Raw genomic sequence first — 23,573 nt, 5'->3', positions numbered from 1 at the left:
GTTTTGACCAACGCAAGTAATAAATTGAAAAAATACAACTGAGAAAGTGTTAATGGATTAAATATGCAAATAATAAATTTATAGTCATTAATTACAAACATCCAAAATTGTAAAGTAGATATACAGATAAATTATAGTCTAGCCAAAGTTTAATGTAACCACTCACAACTTTATTGAAACTTGCTAGCACTTCCAGGAAAGCCCATCCACTAAAAGAGGGGCACAGATATGGAGACATTTCCAAAAGCTTTCACGGGCTTTGAGATTCATTAATACACCTTCTTGGGGTGTGATCGTTTGAAACCAAGTGCATGCATTGAAAGCACTTATTAGATAGAAACCAGAAGTGAACTCCGAGCTTGAATGTTCTGCTCGTTGGTACAGTGGCAAAAATATAACAGCTGTGCTGAGCCCCTCTGCTCTGTTAGCTGTTAAATTCATGCAAAACCCAGATCATTTGTTCATGTTATACATTTGACAATATTTGAGAGGTGGAATACTTTGTGTTGTAACTAAAAAGCAGTGAATCTTTTTTGAAGAATAGATTGGATGGATCCTGTAAAATATAACTATAGAATCTGGTACAAAGATATTTGTGCTTGTTCTATCTTTTTCACGTGGAGAGGGTAAAACGGGGAAGCAACATCATGGCAAAGCAAAAAGTGTGTGGATAAACACAGGAGGCTGCTGATGGCTGAATCTGAAGCAAAACACGCTCTGCTGGAGGAACTCTGTAGGTCAGGCAGCGTCCATGGGAGTAAAAGGATGGGCGATGTTTCGGCCTGGAAACCCTTCAGCAAATATGGGATGTCCTTTACAATTTCAAAATTTCACAGCTGGAAACATTTGTAATAATATTCAACTTTACGCATTGATGAATATCGTGAATAAAACTTGTAGCTGGCCACAAATTTTTATTTCCCAGCAGAGAATTAATTAAATGTAAAAAAAAAACTAATGACACAATGAATTCAACTTGAATTCAACTTCTGGAGTCAGAGTGACATAGCGCAGAAACAGGCTCACTGGATCAACTCATCCATGCCGACCAGGATGTCCAACCGAGCTAGTCCAATTGCCAATATGCATTGGGCCATATCGTTCTAAATCTCTCCTCTTCAAGTAACTGCTTCAATTGTCTTTGAATATCACCCCTCAGATAAAACAAAAATATTATCAAAACATAGCTTGTGTTTCACAAACATAGCTACACCTACTTTTGACCAGCTTGGGGCATGTAAAAAAAAATTATGTCATTGTTCCCTGATAATGTGAGATATTCAATAATATTAATCATGGGTTTTAATGGCATTCCTTTAAAACATCAATCAAAATTGCAAGCAATTAAATAATGGTGGGAGGAGACAAGATTTAAGATCATAAGATATAGGAGCAGTAGTAGGCCATTTGGCCGCTGAATCTGCCCCGACATTGCATCATGAGCGGATCCATTCTCCCACTCAGCCCCAGTCCTCAACCTTCTCCCCACAACCTTTGATGCCTTGACTATTCCATTATCGATCAATTCCCCATCTTAATTATACCTAACGAACTGGCCTCCACGGCTGCCCGTGGTAGCAAATTCCAGAGGTTCACCATTCACTGGCTAAAGAAATTTCTCCATATCTCTGTTTTAAATGGGCACCCTTCAATCCTGAAGTTGTGCTCTCTTGTCTTGGACTCCCCTACTGTGGGAAATAACTTTGCCACATCTATTCTGTCCAGACGTTTCAACATTCAAAATGCTTCTAATGAGGAACCCCCCCCCCTCATTCTTCTGAACTCCAAGGAGTTCAGTCAAACATTCCTCATCGGTTAATCCCTTTATACTGGGAATCATTCTTGAGAACATTTTGAAAAATATTTTCTTGTGCTTTCAATAGACTCCCCAGTAGTTTTGGTAGCATTAGTTAGATCAAAATTGTAGCCACGCAAGTACAGGGACACAAAAAAAATACACCATAGGATATTTAGTTGAATAAACTTCCCCTTGTTCAAATAATAGAAAGCATCTAATAATTTCTGGGACTGACAATGTTAAAAGAGCTCCTAAAAGTATGGTTTTGGGACCATTCCTGCAAGAGGAGGAGGGAAGGACTCAGGAAACTAGAGTGTCAGGACCAGGCTTTTGGTAAATGAATTTAAAACAGGAGTAGAGGATCATTAGTGTCAATCAGAAGAGTGATTGGTGGCAGTGAGTTACAGATAAGGGGCAGTAACAAATAAAAACGGGAAGCTCGAGCAGAGCGGCCAGTGAGAAGAACCCAGTGGGTCTTTGAGGCTTTGGCTCGCGAGTGTTCGGCATGAAGAGGCCAAGGACGAGCTTGTTTCCAGTAAGCAAAGGCCAGGTTAGATCTTTGCATATAAACAAAGAATAGGTCATAGAGACTGAAGCAAGGCCAGAGGAAAGTTTCAAATGCAGGAAGTGGGAAATCTTGGAGAGCACAATAGTCCCTGATGATTTCACCTGCAAGAGGTGCATCCATTTTAGTAAAATGGGATTATCACTAAGGGATAGAATAGGAGGGACTGAATGGCCAGTCAACATTTAACATTTCACACAAGCACCATGCATGTCACAGTCCAGTGATAATTTGATACATTGGTAGAACTGAGGGAAGGTTTGTCATATACCGTTCCAGAATTCGATACATTCGCAAAGACATTGCAATTTTGCAAAGAAAACCATGCTGACTGCTGGAAACAGTTCCTTGAAAGCAGCTCTTGTGGCCAGCCAATTTTTTTGTGAAATTCAGGACAAAGCATGCTCTGTGAATGACTGGGCCTTTCAGTGGATGGAACTGTGACAGGAGGGTCTTTTGAGTGCTTCATTTTAATTGTGACTAACAGTGGCACAGTCACTTGGAGAGACCGCTTAATTTTAAGTGTGACTAGCAGGGAAGTTACTTGGAGAGACTGGTGTCAGGGTCTTGGAAGCTTCATGGAGCTGCCCAGTTCGAGTCTTGCCTACAAAGGGACCAGAAGTGTTGTGACCTCATTTCTTCAAAGGCAATGCAAGAAATGGGGGGTGGGCGGGCGGAGTGTAATGGCGTAGGGGAAGGAGATGGAATTACAACACTCCTGGGGGATTAAAATATTAGGACAAAATTAAAAATTTATTTTAAATTTAAAATATATTAAAATTCTCCGGAGTTTACCTAGAAGCTCTTGGATATGGCAGCCAGAGGAAAGAGAGCAGCAAGAGAGAAGAAAAGTAAGTAAAGATTCTAAAAGAATTGAGGAACTTGAGCCTGGGCCTCAAGTTCCTAAGTCACCATGACAGATTCGAGCGATGACAACCAGTACCACCTTCCCAAAGACACCAGGAAAGATGGCACTGGGTCGATTCAGATCTCCCCATAAGAATACACTAATATTATGCACAAGCACAAAGGTTTATTTCCACCAATGTCTGAAGAGGAAGATTATGCATTGGAATGGTCGCTCCATAGTGCCATTCCCAGTAGTGCTGGTGGAGTGAAGAAACTACAGGCAGATATACCAGTCATGCCAGAGCTATCTGGAGTACCTGCAGTTATGACAGCTGCTGATCAAGAGAAAAAGGGAGATTAAGAAGAATCAGATCAAGATGAAGTTGATCAAGAAAATGGGTTTTGGAAAAAAAGAACCAAATATGAAAGATCTTTAATTACAAATAATGGGTCAATATCAAGTTTTAAGGGCTGACATAAGAGATATTAGATCTGATATGGTTAAAAGTGAAATGTTGAGGCATCCTTCAGAGGTGAAGTAAGTTAAAGCAACAGTTCAAAGAGCTGATTTGGATCTGCAGAGTTAAAAACTATATGGATATTCATAATGATAGAATTGAAAGAGTTGAATATTTGGATACACTCTGGGAAAAAGAGAGGAAAGAAATGATGGATATGTTGGAAAATCAAAGTGGTCAGAACAATGTTAAGATTTGGACAAGATTTTGAAGGAAGTGGCGATCTTGTGGATTTTTTCAAAAGTGGATTCCTGGAATCTTTGGAGAAGAAAATTTTCGAAATGGAATTGAATTGGAAAGGACTCATAGAGCTTTACGGAGGAAACCACTGCCAAATCAGCCACCTGGAGCTATATTGATTAAATGTCTGCGATATCAAGGTAAAGAGAAAATGTTAAGATTGGCGGTCCAGAAAGCTAGGCAGAACATGGGACCTATGGTTATTAATGGAAATAAAATTTTCTTTTATGTAGCTTTAAGTAAAGCAGTGGTGGATAGAAGAAAACAATTCAATCCAGTGAAGGTGATTCTTTGGAAGAAAGGCTTTAAATGTACTTTAAGATATCCAGCTATGTTGAAGGTGTTTTTGGTGAATGAATGACCCAAGTTCTTTATGGATGAAGAAGAAACACAAAAATTTGCAGAATCACTTCCTACTATTAAGGAAGAACAGCAAGAATTGTTGAGTTTAAGTTTTTAATGAGAAGTTCAAAGAGAGGTGCTGCGGATCCAAATTGCACCGAAGCAGATTACAAGCTGCCAAAAGGAGTCTCAGTTGGAGCCAGAATCTCAGATGGAAACATCTTTAATTGATGATGATCAAGTTAATGTGAACCTTGAAGCGACAGAATATTTATTCTTCTCTAATGTGCAATTAATTAATTCTTCCCCTTGGTTTGGGGGGTGGGGTTGGATGTTTTTCCTTGCTTGCCAAAACCATTATGTGCCATATCATGGCAGTTGCCATGACCCGTATGGTGGAGGGAAATAGTGCTGTAATATTTTTATTCAGCAACTTTGTGGGTTTTTTTTTTAAATAGTTTTTTTAAGCATTAATTTTCTTGTTTGGCTATTCATGGATTTTTTTTTAATACTTTTTCTATTTTCTTCTTAAGGGACAGAGGTGCACACAGGAGTTGGTTTGAGTTGATAAAGAGACCTGGGAGAATGGGATTGGAAGAGATTTTGATTTGGGATAATGGATGATAAAAATAAATATTTTTTTTAGTTTCAATGTTAATGGGCTAAATAATTAAATTAAAAGGAAACAAATATTAAGTTATATGAAAAAGGTGAAGGTTGTTATTGCATTTCTACAAGCAACAGATGACAGAAAAAGAATATTCTAAATTAAAAAGGATTGGGTGGGCAAAGTTATTGCTTTATCTTTTAATTCTAAAGCAAGAGGGCTGCCTCTATTAATTAAAAAAACGTTACTAGTAAAAAATTTTGATAATAGATCCTGTGGGGAAATATGTTTTGATTAATTGTCAGATTAATTCTGAAATGTTGACACTTATGAATATTTAGGCACCAAATGTAGATGATGAAGATTTTATGAAGAATACTTTATTATTCTTAGCGGAGATATCAATTGTTGTCCATTATTGGATAAATCAACTAAAATGGTAATAAGAGCTAAAGCGGTGAAGGCTATATTAAGTTTTAAGAAGCAATTAAATTTAGTTGATACTTGGTGAAAGTTGAATCCTGGAAAAAGAGACTATTCTTTTCATCTGCATACACTTGATTCTTATTCGAGAATAGATTTTTTAAAAATCATCAGCACAGTTACAAGGAAGGATTACTTGAGTATAAAGCAAGAATACTTTCTGATCACTCCCCACTTTTATTGATATGTTCAACTTTAGAGGAAGAAAATACACCCTATAGATGGAGATTTAATACTGCATTATTAAAGAGTAGATTTTAAGATTTTATAAGAAAACAAATTCAATTATTTTTAGAAGTTAATTTTAAATATTATTTGGGATGCATTAAAAGCATATATGAGGTCAAATAATAAGTTACTCAGCTAAAAGTAAAAAAGGTAGAATAGAGAAATCAATTAGAACAGGACGGGTAAATTAGAAAAAAATCTACAAAACAATCTTTCTGAAGAAAAGAAAAATTAATAAAAAAATTCAATATAACACTACGCAGACATATAGAACAGGAAAAAATAATTCAAAGAACTAAACAGTTATGAATTAGGAGAAAGTGCTCATAAAGTTCTAGCACGGCAATTGAAAGCTGAACAGACATTTAGTCATTAATGCAGTTAAAAAATCTTCGGGGACTGTTACATACAAACTACAAGAAATAAATGACATATTTAGAGAATTTTATTCCGAATTATGTCATTTGGAATCAGTAGATGATGAAAATAAGATTGATAAGTTTTTATCTCAAATTACTTTACCTAGTCTGAATGATGGGGAACAGAAAGATTTGAATGTAGTATTTATGCTAAAGGAAATTGGCAAGGTAATGAGTTCAATGGAAAATAATTAATCGCCAGGAGAAGACGGATTTTCTGTAGAATTTTATAAGATCTTTTAATATCTCCATTTATGGAGGTGTTAAATTATGCTATATGAAGGTACATTCTCTGCTGGAATCCATTTTAATGGCAATTATTACAGTAATTCTGAAAAAAGAGAAATCCAATGAAACCAGCATCTTATAGACCAATTTCATTCTTAAATGTTGATTATAAAATATTAGTTAAAACATTAGCAAATAAATTGGCAAAATATTTACTAAAATTAATATATATGGATCAAACTAGAAATCGACAGATAATGTAACAAGGCTTCTTAGTTTAATACATTTGGCTCAAAAAGAGGAGACATAAGTATGGCATTCACTTTTGACGCTGAAAAAGCATTTGACAGATTAGAATGGGATTTCCTCTAAAGTTTTAAGAAATGCAAATTGAGTTTATAGGTTGGGTTAGAATTAGGTATAAAAAAAACCTATTGCAAAACTAGTGAGAAATGGACAGATTTCGACATTTTTTGAATTAACAAGATCAAGTTGACAAGGTTGTCCATTGTCATTTTAGCTAAAATAATAAGTCGATATTCAAAGATTATAGTATTAAGGTAAAACAAGAAGAATATAAATTTATTTGCAGATGATGTTTTGATTTATTTTACAGATTCTTTAAACTCTTTGCAACAATTTAAATCTAGATGGACAGATCTTGAAATAAAATATTTAGGTAATCTTGTGCAATACAATCAGATTTGACAAAAATGTTTCAATTAAATTATTTATTTTTAATTAAAGAATTTTTTTTAATTTGGAAAAATGGAATATGTTACCTATTACTTTGATGGGTAGAGTAAATTGTGTTAAGATTAATGTTTTTCCTCAAATACAATAGTTAGTCCAATCAATTCCAATTTAACATTTAAGGAATTAAATGCTTGTGCTAGAAATTTTTATGGAAAGGAAAAATGGCTAAGGTTCCTTTGGATAAATTGACATGAAAATATAATTTAAGAGATTTACAGCTCCCCAATTTTGTGAATTATTATAAAGCAGCACAGGTGAGATATATTTATATAATGTATGAGTTAAATAATGTTCCAGCATGGACTTTGCTAAAATAGGAGAAAGAGATTCACAACATTTTATTTATAAATGGAACACAAGATTGTTAATAGCAAATAAAGAAACAACCATGCTGAAACATTTAATTAAACTTTGGAATAAAATTGATAAAGAGATTGGAGGAAGAGGTTTAATGTCTGAAAGAACATCTTCATTTCAAAATAGACTTATTCCATTTTCTATTGAAAATAAATATATATATTTTTTTAATTTGACAAAATTGTGGTTGTATTCCACTTGAGAAAATTACTTACAATTTAAGAGTTAAATCTCATACATTTTGTGAAATATGGAGCCCAAATTTACAAACTGTTGGTACTAAAATTTAAATAAATCTCATACATTCCCTTTCTCCTATTGGTCTCTCTCTCTCTCTCTCTCTCTCTCTCTCTCTCTCTCTCTCTCTCTCTCTCTCTCTCACAAAGGGAAGTGCTCCTGTTGTGGTTTTCTGGTCCTTTTTTTCAGTTTTTAGAGGGTTGGGGGAAAGAAGTGTGAAGGGGGATTAAGAGGAGTTTTTTTAATATACATTTTTTAAATCTTTTTTTTATATATAAAATACCACAAGTATTTGGATTGTTTGAAATATTGTGATATGTTTGTTAAGTGGTTTTATATTAAATAAAATTATTTTAAAAATGCACTGCAACTCCAGTCTTCATTTTCTTTAGCCATGGATACCAGTGAAGAGACTCATGAAGCAATGTTGTTGTGATGGTATTGATCATCCAGTGGCTTACTTTTCCAAGAAATTCAATGAACAGCAAAAAAATTATTCTACCCAGTCCCTTGTACTGGTTTTACAGCACTTTGATGTTTATTTCTGCATTGCTCAGGAAAATATTATTGTATATGCTGACCATAATCTCTTGCTGTTCTTAAGTAAAATAAAAAACAAAAATTGAAGATTATAAAATTGGAATTTAATTCTGCAAGAATATAATTTCATGATGACTTACATTAAAGGCAAAGATAACGCAATTGCTGATTGCCTTTCAAGATGTTAAGTTTGAAATGTTTCACAACAAAACTTATTAGTTGTATACACTTCTAAAAGGTTATTTTTCTGTATTATATAACAATAGTTAAGGTATTAATTAATGTTGTAGATTGTAGTTGAAAAATTTGCTCTTTCAGCTCAACATTTTTTATTGGGGGAGGTATTATGAGCTCCCATTATAGTAAAATGGAATTATCACTGTAAGGGATAGTATAGATAGGAGGGTCTGAATGGTCACAGTTAACATTTCTCACAAGCTCCAAGCACAAATCACAGCCCAGCAATAATTCAATACTTTGGAAGAACTGAGGGAATGCTTTTCACAGTCTGTTCCAGATACATGTGATTTTGCAAAGGAGAACCTGCTGATGGCTGGAGAGGAAACAGCTCCTTGAAAGTAGCTCTTGTGGCCATCCACTTTTGTAGAATTCAGAGCAAAGTTTGCTCTGTGAATGACTGGGCTTTTTCAATGGATGGAGCTATGCCAGGAGGGTCTTTTTGGGAAGCAAAGTGCTTCATTTAAGTGTGACTGGCAGTGAAGTTACTTGGAGAGACCGGTGCCAGGGTCCTGAAGCTTTGTGGAGGACACCCAGTTCGAGTCTTGCCTACAAAGGGACCAGGAGTGTTATGACCACAACTTGTGTGGATGGACATTTCTTCAAAGGCAATGCAAGAAGCATTTGAGAGTCTGTAGCAGCCACAACTCCAGTCTTCCCATCAGTTCATCATTAATGCTGGGCATCAAATTTCAAAGGCCTACACTTCATCATTGAATTTGAAAGACTGAACCTTGAGGCAACTTTCTAGATTTTGGCCTGGACTGTAATGGTCAGTCTCTCTCTCTCGCTCTAGAGATTTAGAGTTAAGGATAGTTTAAAAGTTAAGACTGTAGTTTAAGAGTTAGAAATAAAATCAGTGTTTTAAAATTAAACACTGTCTGGATCATTGTCTATTGCTGCTCGTTACGCACGGTTCATAACAAGCTGCAGCTCCTTGGAGACGGAGCTAGGGAACTGGAGCTGGATGAACTCCAGATCATTCAGTAGGCAGAGGAAGTGATAGTCAGGAGCTTCAGGGAGATCATCACCCTCAAAATTCAGGAGGCAGCTAGCTGGGTGACTGTTAGAAGGAAGGGAAATTGGCAGACAGTGCAGAGCACCCGTGTGGCCATTCCCCTCAATAATAAGTATATAATTTTGGATAATGTTGGAGGTGGGGTTGGGGGGGGGAGAACAATCTACCAGGAACAAGTCATGGCAGTCACATCTCTGACACCTCAGCTCAGAAAGGAAGGGGAGGGGAGAGAAGAGGAGAGCTATGGTGACTGGAGAATTGTTAAGCGAACAGACACAAGGTTTTGTGAGCAAGATCAAAGCTCCTGGATGGTAAGTTGTCTCCCTGGTGCCAGGGTCAGGGATGTCTCTGATCAAGTCCACAGCATTCTCAGGCGGGTGGGTAAGCACCCAGATGTTGTCCATGTGTGACCAATGACATAGATAAGAGAAGGGATGAGATCCTGAGGAGGGAATATAGGGAGACAGGAAAGAAGCTGAAAAGAAGGACTTCAAATCTCAGGATTGCTGCCTGAACCATGTGCCAGAGAGGGTAAGAATAGGAAGTTGTGGCAGATGAATGTGTGGCTGAACAGTTGGTGCAGAGGACAGAGATTCAGATTTGTGGATCATTGGAATCTCTTCTGGGGATGGTCTAATCTGCACAAAAAAGACAGGCTGCACCCGAACTGGTGGGCAGGTTTCCTAGAGCTGTTGGGGAGAGTTTAAAATAGTTCAGCAGGAGATGGGAACCTGAATGTGAGTGCAGAGAATCGGGCAGAAGGTCAAAAGCATGATGCTTTGTGTTCTGTGTTTGTAAGAAATGACAGGCAGGGGACAAAACAAAAATGTAGCTAGATAGTGCATTTGAAATGTATCCATTTCAATGCTTGGAGTATCAGGAATAAAGGGGATAAGTATGTGGAACTACGATGTTGTGGCCGTTACAGAGACTTGGCTGGATGAAGGGGAAAATTGGCTAATGCAGGTAATGAAGTTTTGGTGTTTTAAAAGGAATAGGATGCAAGGTGGTGGGGGGGGGGGGGGGGGGGTGGGGGGTGGAGTAGCATTACTGAGTCGGTGTGAATAGAAGTCAAAAATCAAAAAGGATGCAATCACCATAGTGGAAGTAATCTATAGGCCCCCAAGTACCTCCCTGGACACTGAGGAACGGATTTTGGAATTGTGACAAAACATGTGAGGCAACTTGTTTAGATTTAAAAAACAGGAAACAGGAAGGACTCATGAGAATGATATGGTAGCTGGAAAGGAATAAAGGACTCGATGGGGGCATGAGAAGGCCTTGGGAAGTAGGATTAAGAAGAACCTCAAGGCATTCTATGTGTATGTGAAGAACAGAAGGATGACAAGAATTAAGGTGGGACCACGAAAGGTAAAGGAGGAAATGTGTCTGGAGGAAGAGGAGGTTGGGGAAGTCCTAAATGAATACTTTGCTTCACTAGTCACAAAAGGACCTTGATCAGGACGAAGTTGAAATAGAACAGGCTTGTGTGCTGGACAATGTGGAGATTAAGGAGGAGTATTAGATCTTCTTAAAAAAAAAATTGTTAAATCCCCAGGTTGATGTGGGAAGGGAAGAGATGGTTGGGATGTTGGCTATAATCTTTGAGTCCTCCTTGACCACAGGGGAGGTGCTAGAGGATTGGAGAATGGCAAATGTGGACTCCTTGTTTAAAAAGGTAAAAAGGAGAATCTTGAGAACTGTAGATCAGTGAAGTTAACATCACTGTGGTATGCAAACTAATGGAGAGGATTCTTAAGGGATAGGATCATTTGGAGAAATACAATTTACTCAAGGTTAGTCAGCATGGTTTTGTGAAGGGAAGGTCGTGCCTCATGAGGCTAACTGTTTTTTGAGGAGGTAACAAAGAAATTGATGAAGGTTGGGCAGTAGATGGATTTTAGTATGGGATTTGACAAGGTCCACTACTACTCTCTGCTTTCTACATACAAGCCAATTTTTAATCCACACAGCCAAGGCTCTGTGAACCTCATGCTCATGACTTTCTGAACTTGTCTGGCAAGACATTCCAGGCACCCACAACACTGCATAAAAAAACTTACCGCGGACGTCTCCCTAAACTTCCCTCCCTTCGCTATGTACATACTGTATGTCCTCTGGTATTTTCCCAAGAAAACAGACGCTGGCTGTGCCTCTCATATGTAGTATCATCATTACCTCATGGTGCAGAATCACAGAATCAAGATGTAGATGAGAAGTATCCTCTGTACCAGCCACACTCAAGTACAATAAATGGGTCACCATCAAATAATTAAATTGTTTTGTGTAGAAATAAAAAAAACTCCCATTGCTTCCATAGATGTTCTACATCTAGTGGAAAACAGCATTAAGATTAACAAAGAACGCCAATAATTCTCTCAATAAATCGGGGGGGGGGGGGGGAATCAAATTCCACTAACTTTTAGTATGTTATGTTGATGTACTCTTTCCCAATTATGCTTGGAGATTTCTCAGAACCAAGTGTCAAGGATTACCTCAACTACTCACATTTTTACGTTAGAATTCATCATCAGCTTCCGTGACTTCATTTCCTTTCTGTGAAGGAGGCTTCCAGACGTCACTACTCCCACTTCCATCAGAGGCATCATCTTCATTCTCCTCACCAGCCCAATCTTCGTCTTCATGTGGCTCATTTTTCCCATCTTCACCAGGGTATCGCCCATCCGAGTTATTGCTCTCCGAAACAACACCTGTTATCCTTTGTACAAACCATTCCCTGATGTTTTCATAACTCATGCATGATTTTGCCACAAGATCATCAAGGTCCTCTTCGTTTAAATATTTGTGTTTCAAGTAGTATTGTTCAAGAACATTTATCCCAGAAGAAGCAAGGCCTGAAGACGTTTTGTTTGCTGTGGTTCCGCTCCAGTTGTGAGATCTACCAATTCCTCTGGGCCTTCCTCTTCCTCGTGGTCTCCCTCTCGATCTACCTCTACCTTTACACTTCCTGTAGTAAATCATGGTTTGGCCATTTTGGCTGTCCACGTTACCACTTTGATAATAATAGTACCATTTCAAGTTGCCATTTTTCCAAGCATACCTGGTGTCTCCAAACCAACTTACTATATCAGTTCTGGCCAGTCCGCTGTCCGCAGCCAACTGGTCATATTCCTCTGGTGAGGGCCACTGTGTACGGACAAATGCACTCTTAAGCAGATGTAGCTGCAGTGGTGTTTTCTTGTACAGTCTACTAGGTGTGGCTACCATTACCCTTGGTATTGCTAAGCCGCTAGCCAAAGAGCTGCTCTGCATTTGTCCGTAATGTGATTTGGAGCGTCCTCCTTCAGAGTCTTTATATTTCACATCAATTTCACAGTCCAGAGCTTTTCCGCTCTCATCAGCTTTATCTTCTGAAACTTTAACTTTTCTCCGCTCACAAAACCAGACGTCAATCTCCCTCCTGGTGAGTTTGGTGTCAGTCCTTAGCTTGTTAATCTCATCATCGGTGGGAAACGGATTGCAAAGGAAACATTCTTCAAGGAGCTGAAGCTGTTCAGTGCTTTTCTCTTTGAACTTCTGAGGAGTAAAGTCCGGGAAAGCATTCCACCCATGCTTACGATGCTGATTTATGCCAAGGGATTCAGAAGTTGTGTCATCACCTGAATCCAAAATGATGGTGCTGCTGACCTCAGCAACGTTGACATTTTGATTACATTTTGAATTTCTGTGGTTGTACCTTGTGTCACTGAACCACTTCTTAATGTCACCTCTCGAGAGGCCTGTTACTTGTATAATTCTAGCAATCTCTGTCTCGCTGGGAAATGCGTTTCTATTGAAGCTGGCTTTTAGCTCCATCAGTTGCTCTTTTGTCTTTTTGAGGCGTACACTATACGGATCTGTACCAGAGGCAGAATTAAGTGAACCTCCTTGGGAAGAAGGCTGAGAAAGATGAGAACTATTTGACCGCTTTGCTTCCGGACCTGCCTCACTCTCCTGGGTTCTGCGTCTTTGCCAGTGCATTTGATTTGTAACTCCTGCAACAGCAACAGTGACGGGAGAATTCCCAGAAACCACATTTGTACTGGTAACCTGTGCCAAGACAATACCTGGCTGACCAACTATCTGGCAAGGCTGGAGGATTTGCTGCAATCCATTGGCAGATGTTGAAATCTGCGCTGGTATGACCGTAATTGTTTGCTGTACAGTATGCACAGTTCCATTAAACAGTTTCTTTTTGGCATCTTCCACCTCCTCCGGGGTCCAGCTGATACCGTGCTTGAGTCGTTGAGCAGAGAACCAGATTTTAATCTGTTCCTCTGTGTACTTTGTCTGAGCTTTTAGCGTTACAATGTCTGACTGTGTCGGATAGGGAAATTTGTTGAATGAATTCACAAGATGGGTATTTACATCCATATTAGTGTTATAAGTTGGAATGCTGTTTAAAGGAATCATAACTTTTGTAATTAAACTAGAATTTGGAGTCTGTATCAATTGGCTCATACCTGCCGAATCAATTATTACACCATTTGTCTCCTGGTTAATGCAAATTCCGCTGGTAGTCGTGGATCCCAAGGCTGAGCTGGGTCCCACCATCTCATCGTTGCTTTCTTGCCTTGCTGTGAATTCATCCACCAAACTTGGAGACAGAGAGATTTTTTTGGTCTCATTTTTATTTTTTATTTTCATGATTGGTGTTTTACTTATTGATATTCCCATTGGAGTGGTGTCTGTGTTTTCTGCCTGATCTTTTGTAGAAACTCCATTACTATTGCATTCTTCAACAGTCTGCTCAAAGACAGTTTGATTATTGTGTTTCACCATTTTAAGTTTAAAATTTATTTCGCCCGAATGATGTCGGACATTGTGATCATTAAGTGTATCATACCTTTTGGTCATAAAATTACATTCCACACAGAAATACGATGGATTGAGAATAACATTTGGGTGCTTTGAGTCAACGTGCACTGTAAATTCATTCAAGTCCTGTGTTTCAAAAGTACAGTATTTACATTCATAGCCTCCTTCTAGTTTTTTTATTTGGTTATCCTGTATTTCCTTTTCTGAAATATTCTCATCAACAACAGCACCTTCTGCTATCAAACTCTCATCAGAAATCTCTGGAGGAAGATCATCGTCAACAACATCTGTAATCATATCCAGATCTTGGTTCAGGTTCAGTGTTTCATTTGCAGGGACCATGCAAGGAACTTTAGATTTCCTTTTACTGGCCATGGTTGGTGGTGAAAAGAGGACTGGTTTCAGAAAATGCCAGTGCCACTCCAGGTTGATCTACCTTTGGGCCTCCACCTTGGGTTCCTCCCCACGAGCAGTAGCTCTGTCACAGTGCACTCATCTGTAGATAGAGGTTAACAAAAGATTAATTGAGGGTGACAAAAAATTGACCACTTTAAAATGAGAACATATACACGCACACACATACACACTCACCCACTCTCTTGGCATAATTTCTGCAACAAGATTACAAAAATCACACTTTTAATTATATAAATGGACAACATCAACTTGTCATGACTAACAATTGAGCACAGTACAAGTGCATGACTGCAGACAAGCAAGACGTGGTCTTCAAGATGGCAAGAAGAAAGTAGAAGACAATAATCTCCACATGAAAAGGAGTCAGCATGGATCAGAATTTCAGTGTAACCAAATACATTAATACTCTAGCTAAACAGAAACACAAGCTGCTGGAGGAACTCAGTGGGTTGGGCAGCATCAGTGGGAGAAAAAGAATGGCCAATGTTTTTGGCCAGAATCCCCATACAATTATTTCACATTGCAGAGTCAATTCTATAACAGAAAAATAAAACTTTCATCTCTGCTTTTGATCTGTTCTTTAAAATGTTATTGAAAGTTCTGAACAGAGTGTTTTTCTTTATTTTTAAAACTATTACTTCTCAGTCCTTTTTTCCGGTCATGAACATAACAGCCCAGTGAGTCATCAGAACTCCAAGAGCTCAAAACAGATTACTCACAAATTGTTAAATTCCTTTTCAGCAATGGATTACATCCCATATACCCCAGCCCTCTATAGAGTAGTGCCTTGACCTCAAATCATGACCAAAATCTCAACTTCAGATAATATTAATGAATTTAGACTCATTTAACTTGCAAATCGGTATGAAATGCAGTTAATTTTGTTTTGAATATACAACCTAGAGATATCAATGGCTGCAGAAGAGAGAAAAAATGGGCATAAGGCGTGATACCAGAACAAGTTCATTCACTGTGCCCACCATTCAAAACATACTCTGGGTCAAAATGGCCTGTTACAATGCTGTAGGTCTAAATTTAAAAGTTCTTGCCAATAACAAGCTCCCCACTTCAAACACGTGGCTTCATTTTTTTGGCAAGGAGAGGAAGAAAAATTGCAATTGTGAAAACCGTAGGGATCATATTGATAATAAATCTATCAGAGAGATTTTAGCTTGGCCTGGCACGGGACTGGCTTGTTGATGTCCACTGTCTTTAGCAAGTCACAATAGACAAAAGAGACAGATGCCAGAATGTTAAACAAGCAAGTTTGCAGATGCTGGGGTCAAGTACAGTATACAGTGCTAGAGAAACTCAGCAGGTCCTGCATCATTCATAGGAAGTAAAAAGCAGTTGATGTTTCAGTGCTGCCAAACAAGAGGGTTCTTTCTATATGGGGATGGCATGGTTGGTGTAGCAGTTAGTACAATGCCTTTACAGTGCCAGCGATTGGGTCCAGAGATGGAATCCCCCACTGTCTGTCAGGAGCTTGTACATTCTTTCCACATCTGCGTGAGTTTTCTTCGGGGGCCCCGGTTTCCTCTCACTGTTCAAAATGTACCAGGGTTGTAGGTTAATTGGTTGTAAAATGGGCAGCACAGACTCAGACTGAAATGGCCTGTTACCGTGCTGTATGTCTACATTAAATTATAAATTATTAGATGGTTGAGCTGGGGAAATCATCAAAAAGTAGCAATTTAGGATTACTCAGGTTGATTTGATTTGTGATTTAAAAAAAAAATCACAAAAAATGCTGGAGGAACTCAGCAGGTCACACATCATCCATAGTGGGTAAAAATAAATAGCTCAGGCCTGAAAATAGCTGATGCATGACTCACTGAGTTCCTCCAGCGTTTTTGAGGTTTTTTTTTGTTTTTGCTATAACCACAGCATCTGCAGTCTTTTTGACTTGATTTGTGGTGCAAGGTTGGAGGCAATAGATTCAAATCGTTTACCCCACTGAGCAAAGGTCAGAACCTCACTCGGGGCTGTCACCACGGGACAGGGACGCGACCTGCTGGTGGAGACGGCTCTTCCCATCATGACCTCACACTGGGAGTCTTGCCATCCCACAGTGATGTGATGATGGTGGAGAGATTCACCCCATTGGGACCCCACCCTGGAGACAACACAGTGGGTCAGGGATGCAACCTGCTAGTGGAGAAAGCTCTCCCCATCAGGACCTCACATTCAGGGCTGTCACCATGGGACAGCGACACGATATTGGTGGAGACAGCTCTCCCACTGGAACTCCACCCAAGGAGTGTTCCCCTCCCAGAGGGACATGATCTGTTGGAGACATTCACCCCAGCAGGATCCCACACTGGTGACTGACACTGTGGAACAGTGATGTGATTTTGGGAAGACCCTGAACCAAAAACTCAGTGGGACTCAATGTTCCTGCAACAATGCCACAGACTCGATTCACCCACTCTGGTAAGGAGATGAAGTACAAGGGATGCAGGATCATGGTCCAGTACAGGATGTGCAGATGCAAGTATCGCAGCAACTTACACACTGCAGACAGAGCCTCTCCCTTGGAGGTGGGGATCAAAGCAGTGAGAATTTTGTTGCTAGCCTTGTTGAGGAATCTCACTCTGGCCCATGTGCCATGGTAGGCCCAGGAACAGGACAGTTGGGTTGTGGTCCTGTTTCTTCTTGGGTTAATGAGCCATTGCCACTCCCGTAAGGATGTAACCACTGTATCTGGAGCCAGGCCCACTTTCCCCTGCAAGGGTTCCTATGACAACACATCATTGATATAATGCGATAGGGAGATGTTTGGTTCTGGTTGTAACCCTATAAATCCCTGCCTGCCAAAGTGTGGCACACTGTGGAACCTATGGGAAGCAGACGTAATGGTGACCCTCCCACACGAGGACAAACTGGTCCTGTGACACCAGACTCAGGTGAATGGAGAAGGACTGAGAACTAATGCTTCCCCTCCCCATCCCCTTCCCTTGAGGAGGATCACTATGTCAGAAGGGTTGGGTTGCTTGTTCAGCTGCCAGTAATCCACCAGCATAAGCCACATTCTGTCCTTCCCTGTAGGCCACATTGAGTTGTTGTAGGGAGAAGCAGCAGGATTGATTATCCTTCCTGTAAAAGGAAGGCCACTGCCTCACCACCTTCTTTGCACACCGATACTGTCTGGTTCTCATTACCCTACACAGGGACATAATCATGATAGGTTCCCATCTGGTTGACCCCAATCAATAACCTCTCTCAGGCTACTCAGAGGTGCAATGCCCCTGCTGGTTTTTAGGGTCTAGACTTTGAGCACATTCATCCCAAGGATACACTCCGGGGATGTCGCGACCTAGACAGGCAAGGGCCTTGACTTCTCAATGTCAATGGCCACCTGGTTGGTGACTTCTTTGGCAGAGATGAGGATCCTTTGCTACACGTCAGGATTGTCTGGGACAATGGTGCCAGCCACTGCTGGATGTTACCCATGCATACAGAGCCTCTCCCCTCCTGGCCAGGAATGGGCTACAAAATTCACCTGGAGACCTGGTCCCAATCCCACAGCAGCGGAGTAGAGGGTCACCACCCGCCAGTTGATCCCCACTCCCTCTGCCACCAATGGATGAGCGAGCGCAGGGATTCAGGGTGGTTTGGGGAGGAGCCGTTGCGGGGGTTGAGAGGACTCTTTCCCTTAGGGAACAGATCTTCTCCCTTGTTCCCTGTACAATGGTCCTTCCAGAGGTGAGTATCCTTTAACTACCCATTTTTTAAAAAAAAACACTAGAAAGAGTCTAAGTGTTTTCTTTTTTTAAAAAATTCTGATATTTGGATCAAAATTAAAGACCGGGAATTGATTTTTGAAATAATATGATTCAAATAAAGCACCAATTTTAGCTCCTATCATGAAAAATTGGGTTAATACTGGAGCTGAAGTTAAGGGATTTCTTTTTTTTTTAAAAATCAATTGAAAGTCTTTCTAGTTTTACCATATGTTTTTTTTTAAATTACAGGGGTAAATGAGCAGGGTAATTGGAAGTAAACACGAAAATCTGCAGACACCATGGTGGAAGTAAAAACAATGCTAGAGAAACTCAGCAGGTCCTTCATATAGGAAAGGTAAAAATACAGAACTGATATTTCGGGCTGAGCCCTCAAATGTCAGTTCTGTATTTTTACCTTTGTTATACAAAGGACACTGCTTGACCTGCTGAGTTTCAACAGCTTTGTGTTTATACTGAGCAGGTTAATTGTCTTTCAGGGAACACTAAAAAGTCCTAAAATGCAGACTGCTTCGGGATGGGGTCAGTGCACATTTTTCGATTTTTCCGGATTCCCAGGCAGTATGAATGTGGCATTTATGCAGTGCTTCAACATTTTAGCCATTCTCTGATCCTGACTAAGCAGTACCTCAATGCCCATTGTACCCTGTCTGCTCCCAGTGTAACATGCCATTCATTTCCCAAGAGGGGTAATTCTATTCTATTTAATTCTATGCAGATGAGGCAGAGTCAAAGCTTTGTTGCCATCCAGAAACTGACAGTTTCAATTAAATATCAAATTATCCATGAACTTTACACAAATATTGTGAAAAATTGATACTACCATAAACGTCAGTGAAGGTATCACTAATAACATTTCCTGACACCCAAATCTCTCTTGCACAGCCCAGCTTGTAGAAGAATCACTCCCTGCATATTAAACAATTGTTCCCAGTACGATTGGGACACTGTCACTTTCAAGTTCATTTCCTGGGAGGCGAATTGATGAACACAGAAACAAATGGTTAACCCAACCATTAGACCATGACTATATTGAAAGTGACGTGGTCACAATGCAGACATGTTGAGATGCAGAAAAATCAACCTGTGTCAGGTTCTGCACTGCAGGTCAAGAATTCAAGATTTGATTCCCTGGAAAATGAGTGAAGTTTTTGTTCAATGAAATCATAGGTGAAAAGTTGATTTTGCTTTGTTCTCAACCTAGAATTTCTTTGCAGTACAAAACCACAATGAGCAACAATAAAAAATCTCAGCAAACAAAACAAGATACCACACTGCTCATTAGTTACCAATAAAATTATCAGCAGGCAATTAATCCCCTTTTTCTATTTTCTTACTGTATTGAATATTTAGGAGAAAAGGGATAAATCATAGGGTGGCATTTTAAAATCTTTGAGCCACTGCAAATTTCATGAAACAAGGCAGCACAGAAACAGACCCTTCAGCCCGTCCAGTCCATGCTGAACTGTTATTCAGCCTTATCCCATGACCTGTACCCAGCCTACAGCCCTCCAGACACCTCCCACCCATGTACCTGTTCAAACATGTCAAAAATGAGCCTGCATTCATCTCTTCAGCTAGCAGATTATTCCATACTCTTACCGCTATCTGTGTGAAATTCTCCCTAATGTTCCCCTATACATCTCATCTTTCACCCTTAATCCATTTCCTCTTCTCACCCACTCACCTAACCGCAGTGGAAAAAGCCCACTTGCATTTACCCCTCATAATTCTGTATACCTCCATCAAATCTCCCCTCATTCCTCTATGCTCCAGTGGAAAATGTCCCAACTCTTTCAATCTAAATTGTATCTTTCCTGAATACACTATTGTAAAAACACAATGGTGAAGAAACTCAGCAGGTCAAACAGTGTACTTTATATACCAAGATAAAGATACATAATCTTTGTTATATAAAGGACACTGATCTGCTGAGTTTCTCCAGCATTGTGTTTTTACTTCAACCAGTGTCTAGACTTTTGTTTTACTTCTAAACACATTATTGCTTTGGTTCTTGTGACATTTCCAATGTTCTTTTTAAAATTGCATAGCATTTTCAACTTTTTTCTCCCTGAACGAAACTTCCATTCAAAGATAAGCTCTCACTTTAAGCCTTAGTGTGTGAAATCTCTCTTGTTCAAGGTTAAGTTGTGGAGCTATGTGTTTTGTTGGGTTTGGTCTTTGCTGAGTTCTAATGCTAATTGATATTCCCTCCGACCTAGCAGATTGCATTGCTGTTTGTCCCAATCCCAAGATCCACAACAGTGTCTTTCTCATTGCTTTGCGCTGACTCCAGCTGACACACCTGCTCTTTTAACCCACCCCTGCCCCTAATGAACCTCATTTTCAGCCTTCAAAAAGGGGACAAGAGAACATAAATGGATTATGAAGGTATGGGTAGGATAGATGTAGGAAGGTTTTTTGAGCTGGCCGGGGAAACTAAAACGAGAGGACAAAGTCTCAAGATTCGGGGGAGTAGATTTAGGACAGAGGTGAGGAAAAATAGTTTTTCCCAGAGAGTAGTGAATGTTTGGAATTCTCTAACCAGGGAAGTGGTTGAGGCTGCCTCATTAAACATATTTAAAATTCGGTTAGATAAATTTTTACATGATAGAGGAATTAGGGGATATGGGGAGAAGGCAAGTAGGTAGAGTTAGGTCATAAATTAGATCAGCCATGATCGTATTGAATGGCGGAGCAGGCTCAATGGGCCATTTTTGGCCTATTCCTGTTCCTACTTCCTATGTTCCTATAAATGGATACAAAAACACAAACCGATAGACCACTGTTGCAGAAGGCAGATTTGTGAAACGTGGGAGAAAAATGCAAAAGTATGGAGTATAAACTGGGAAGGAGAAAAAGAAACTCAACAAACCCGTTTTGAGATCTCACCTCTCAGCTGCAGCGTGTATTGTGCTTGTCGTAATATTGAATAAAATGCTTGTAAACAATAATCCCTTTTCCTATCTACCCTAGTCTCTGTTTGAGTACATCCAAATTACCCCTTATTTCTTATAGATCTTAAATACTTAATGAAAAAATCAAAATACAAGAGCCTACAGGAACATCAGCATATTCATATTTACAATGACCCTATATACTTATTGTATTAAACCACTGAAAATCTAAATCATATGTAAATAAGAAATCCAAATTGAAAACAAAATCTGCATCAACTTTATGCTTTAATTTGAAAAATTTGCTCTGAAAGTATCACAACACTTCTCTGATTTTACTGCTTCAATTAAAACACTTCCCTAATTATACTGTTTCAATTATTTCCAAGTTTCCACCCTAAGCTATGGATTCTTCAGCAGCAAGAGTCAACACAATTCACCAGCCAATGCCGCAGCTGTCAGGGTGGGACACCAAATGATTTTGCGCAAAACATGAAAATTGCAATAGTGAAACACGAAAGTCTGGAGACATCCTGGTCAAAGTAAAAACACATGAGGCTGGAGAAAGTCAGCAGCTCAAAGAGTATCCTTTAGATAGACAAGATAGAGATGATTAAACAATGTTTTGGGGCTTGAGCCCTTCATCCAGGTGGTGGAACGTTGATTGTGTGCCTTTCTACGAAGGAAGGCCACTGTTTGACCCGCTCAGTCTCTCCAGCCTTGTTCTCTTTAAACGAGGAGGAACTTTAAAGGTCTCTTACAACCTGGTGGCAGACAGAATTGGAGATCAGCAGCTGAAGAGCAAGAAAGACGAAGAGAAGGCCAGAGTTTCGTTGAGGTGCGGGAGGGCTTCTGCATCCATCACTGTTGACGGGGCATCATCCTGACCATCCCACAACCCATCCCACCTGGGGAAGCAACTTTCCCCGAGCTACAACCGGGCTGAGTCAGGAGCTCTTTTCCCAACCCCCACCCCAACACCCCCAGGGGCAGCCTCCATGCTAGGGAATGTCTGTGAGCGCAACAGCAACAAGCAACCTACCTGAAATGGGAGGCGGAGCATGGGAGAGGGGAGGGCCGGGGGGGCCCCGAGGTCAGGGGTCGCGCGCCTGCCCCAGCCAATCGGAGACGGCGGGCCCCTATTGTCCGGGCCGCTCAGCGGCCGGCGGGACTGGACGTTGATCAGCGAGCACGAGAGTGGGTGGAGGACGCTGCTGATTGGCGGGCACAGGAGCAAGGAGTGGCCCGGACGGAGGTAGGCGGGGCCGTCGCTGGCGCTGGCGCAAGCGCTCGCTGGGCGGGCGGGGGGTAAGCGCATTGTTCGCGCGCAGGATGCAGCCGTGCCGGCAGGGGGCGCTTGGAGTTCGGGGCCTCGGCCTCCCCGCCGGCCACTCACCGACGAGCGGCGCCGATGATCCGGGCAGACACGGACTCCTTCTCCCCCCTCCTGCTGACGCCGCCGCCGTCTTTCCTTCAGCGCTTTCTCTCCCAGTCACCGCTCGGCCGCTGAAAGCAAGGGCTGGCCCGCCCGCCGCCGCTCGGCTCCCGGTGAATCATCCCCGGTCTCCACTCGGTTAATTAATTGGCCGATTTATTTGATCGGGAGGGAGGACGTCGACGCGTTGACGTCATGGATGCGTCGCCAGCCGACCGGCCGCAAAGTGGCTGGAGTTGGGACTTTACGACAGCTGGAGGCCGGGCGGAGCAGGTGAGGGGAGGAGGAGGACGGCGGCTGGAACGGAGAGCACAGCCCGGGAGCCCCATGGCTCCCGCCCCCCACTCCCGGAACTCCCATAAACCCCACCCGGATCCCAACCCCAGGTCTTCCATTCCTCCTCCTCCCGGGATACTTCCATCCCCAGGATTCCCACTTAGATCCCCGCCACCCCGGGAATCCCACCCTCTCCCCAGGACTCCCACTTGGATCCTGCCTGCCCTCTCTCCTTGGATCCCCCAACCCCGGGACTCCCACTCCTCCCACCCCACCCCAGGACTCCCACTTGGATCCTGCCTGCTCCGGGACTCCCTCTCTCCCCGGATCCCCCTAGCGCGGGAACCCCACTCTACCCCTCCCCTGATCCCCACACCCCAGGATTCTCACTCTTTCCCCCCCCCCCCCCCCGACTCACACTCGCCTGTATTCCACCCATCCTGGGACTTGCACTCCCCCAGATCCTCCCACACACCAAAACCTTCAGGAGGAAGTCAGGGGAACACGACCCAGTCCTCATCGAGGGATCAGTAATGGAGAGGGTCAAGAACTTCAAATTCCTGGA

The 23,573-nt window shown here is 41.1% G+C and overlaps 1 protein-coding gene across 3 annotated transcripts in view; it reads right to left on the bottom strand.

The window, feature by feature from the left end:
- LOC138755069 (zinc fingers and homeoboxes protein 1-like) overlaps positions 1-22,931 on the bottom strand; it is a 28,542-nt gene extending 5,611 nt beyond the window's left edge. The window contains exons 1-2 of one of the 3 annotated variants that reach the window (XM_069920271.1): positions 22,694-22,931; positions 11,931-14,736 (exon numbers count right to left, since the gene is read on the bottom strand). In XM_069920271.1, the coding sequence (XP_069776372.1) occupies positions 11,940-14,615 (2,676 nt within the window). In that variant the 5' untranslated portion in view covers positions 14,616-14,736; positions 22,694-22,931 and the 3' untranslated portion in view covers positions 11,931-11,939. Of the gene's footprint in view, positions 1-11,930; positions 14,737-22,058; positions 22,332-22,693 lie in introns of those variants that run through there. The other 2 variants (XM_069920273.1, XM_069920272.1) reach the window with 2 other exon arrangements.
- Positions 22,932-23,573: the final 642 nt, after the last annotated feature.

The sequence above is a fragment of the Narcine bancroftii genome, chromosome 2 (genome assembly GCF_036971445.1).
Source record: "Narcine bancroftii isolate sNarBan1 chromosome 2, sNarBan1.hap1, whole genome shotgun sequence".
Lineage (NCBI taxonomy): Eukaryota > Metazoa > Chordata > Chondrichthyes > Torpediniformes > Narcinidae > Narcine > Narcine bancroftii.
The sequence above is the reverse complement of the archived record's forward strand: the minus strand, read 5'-3'. Positions and strand labels throughout refer to the sequence as shown.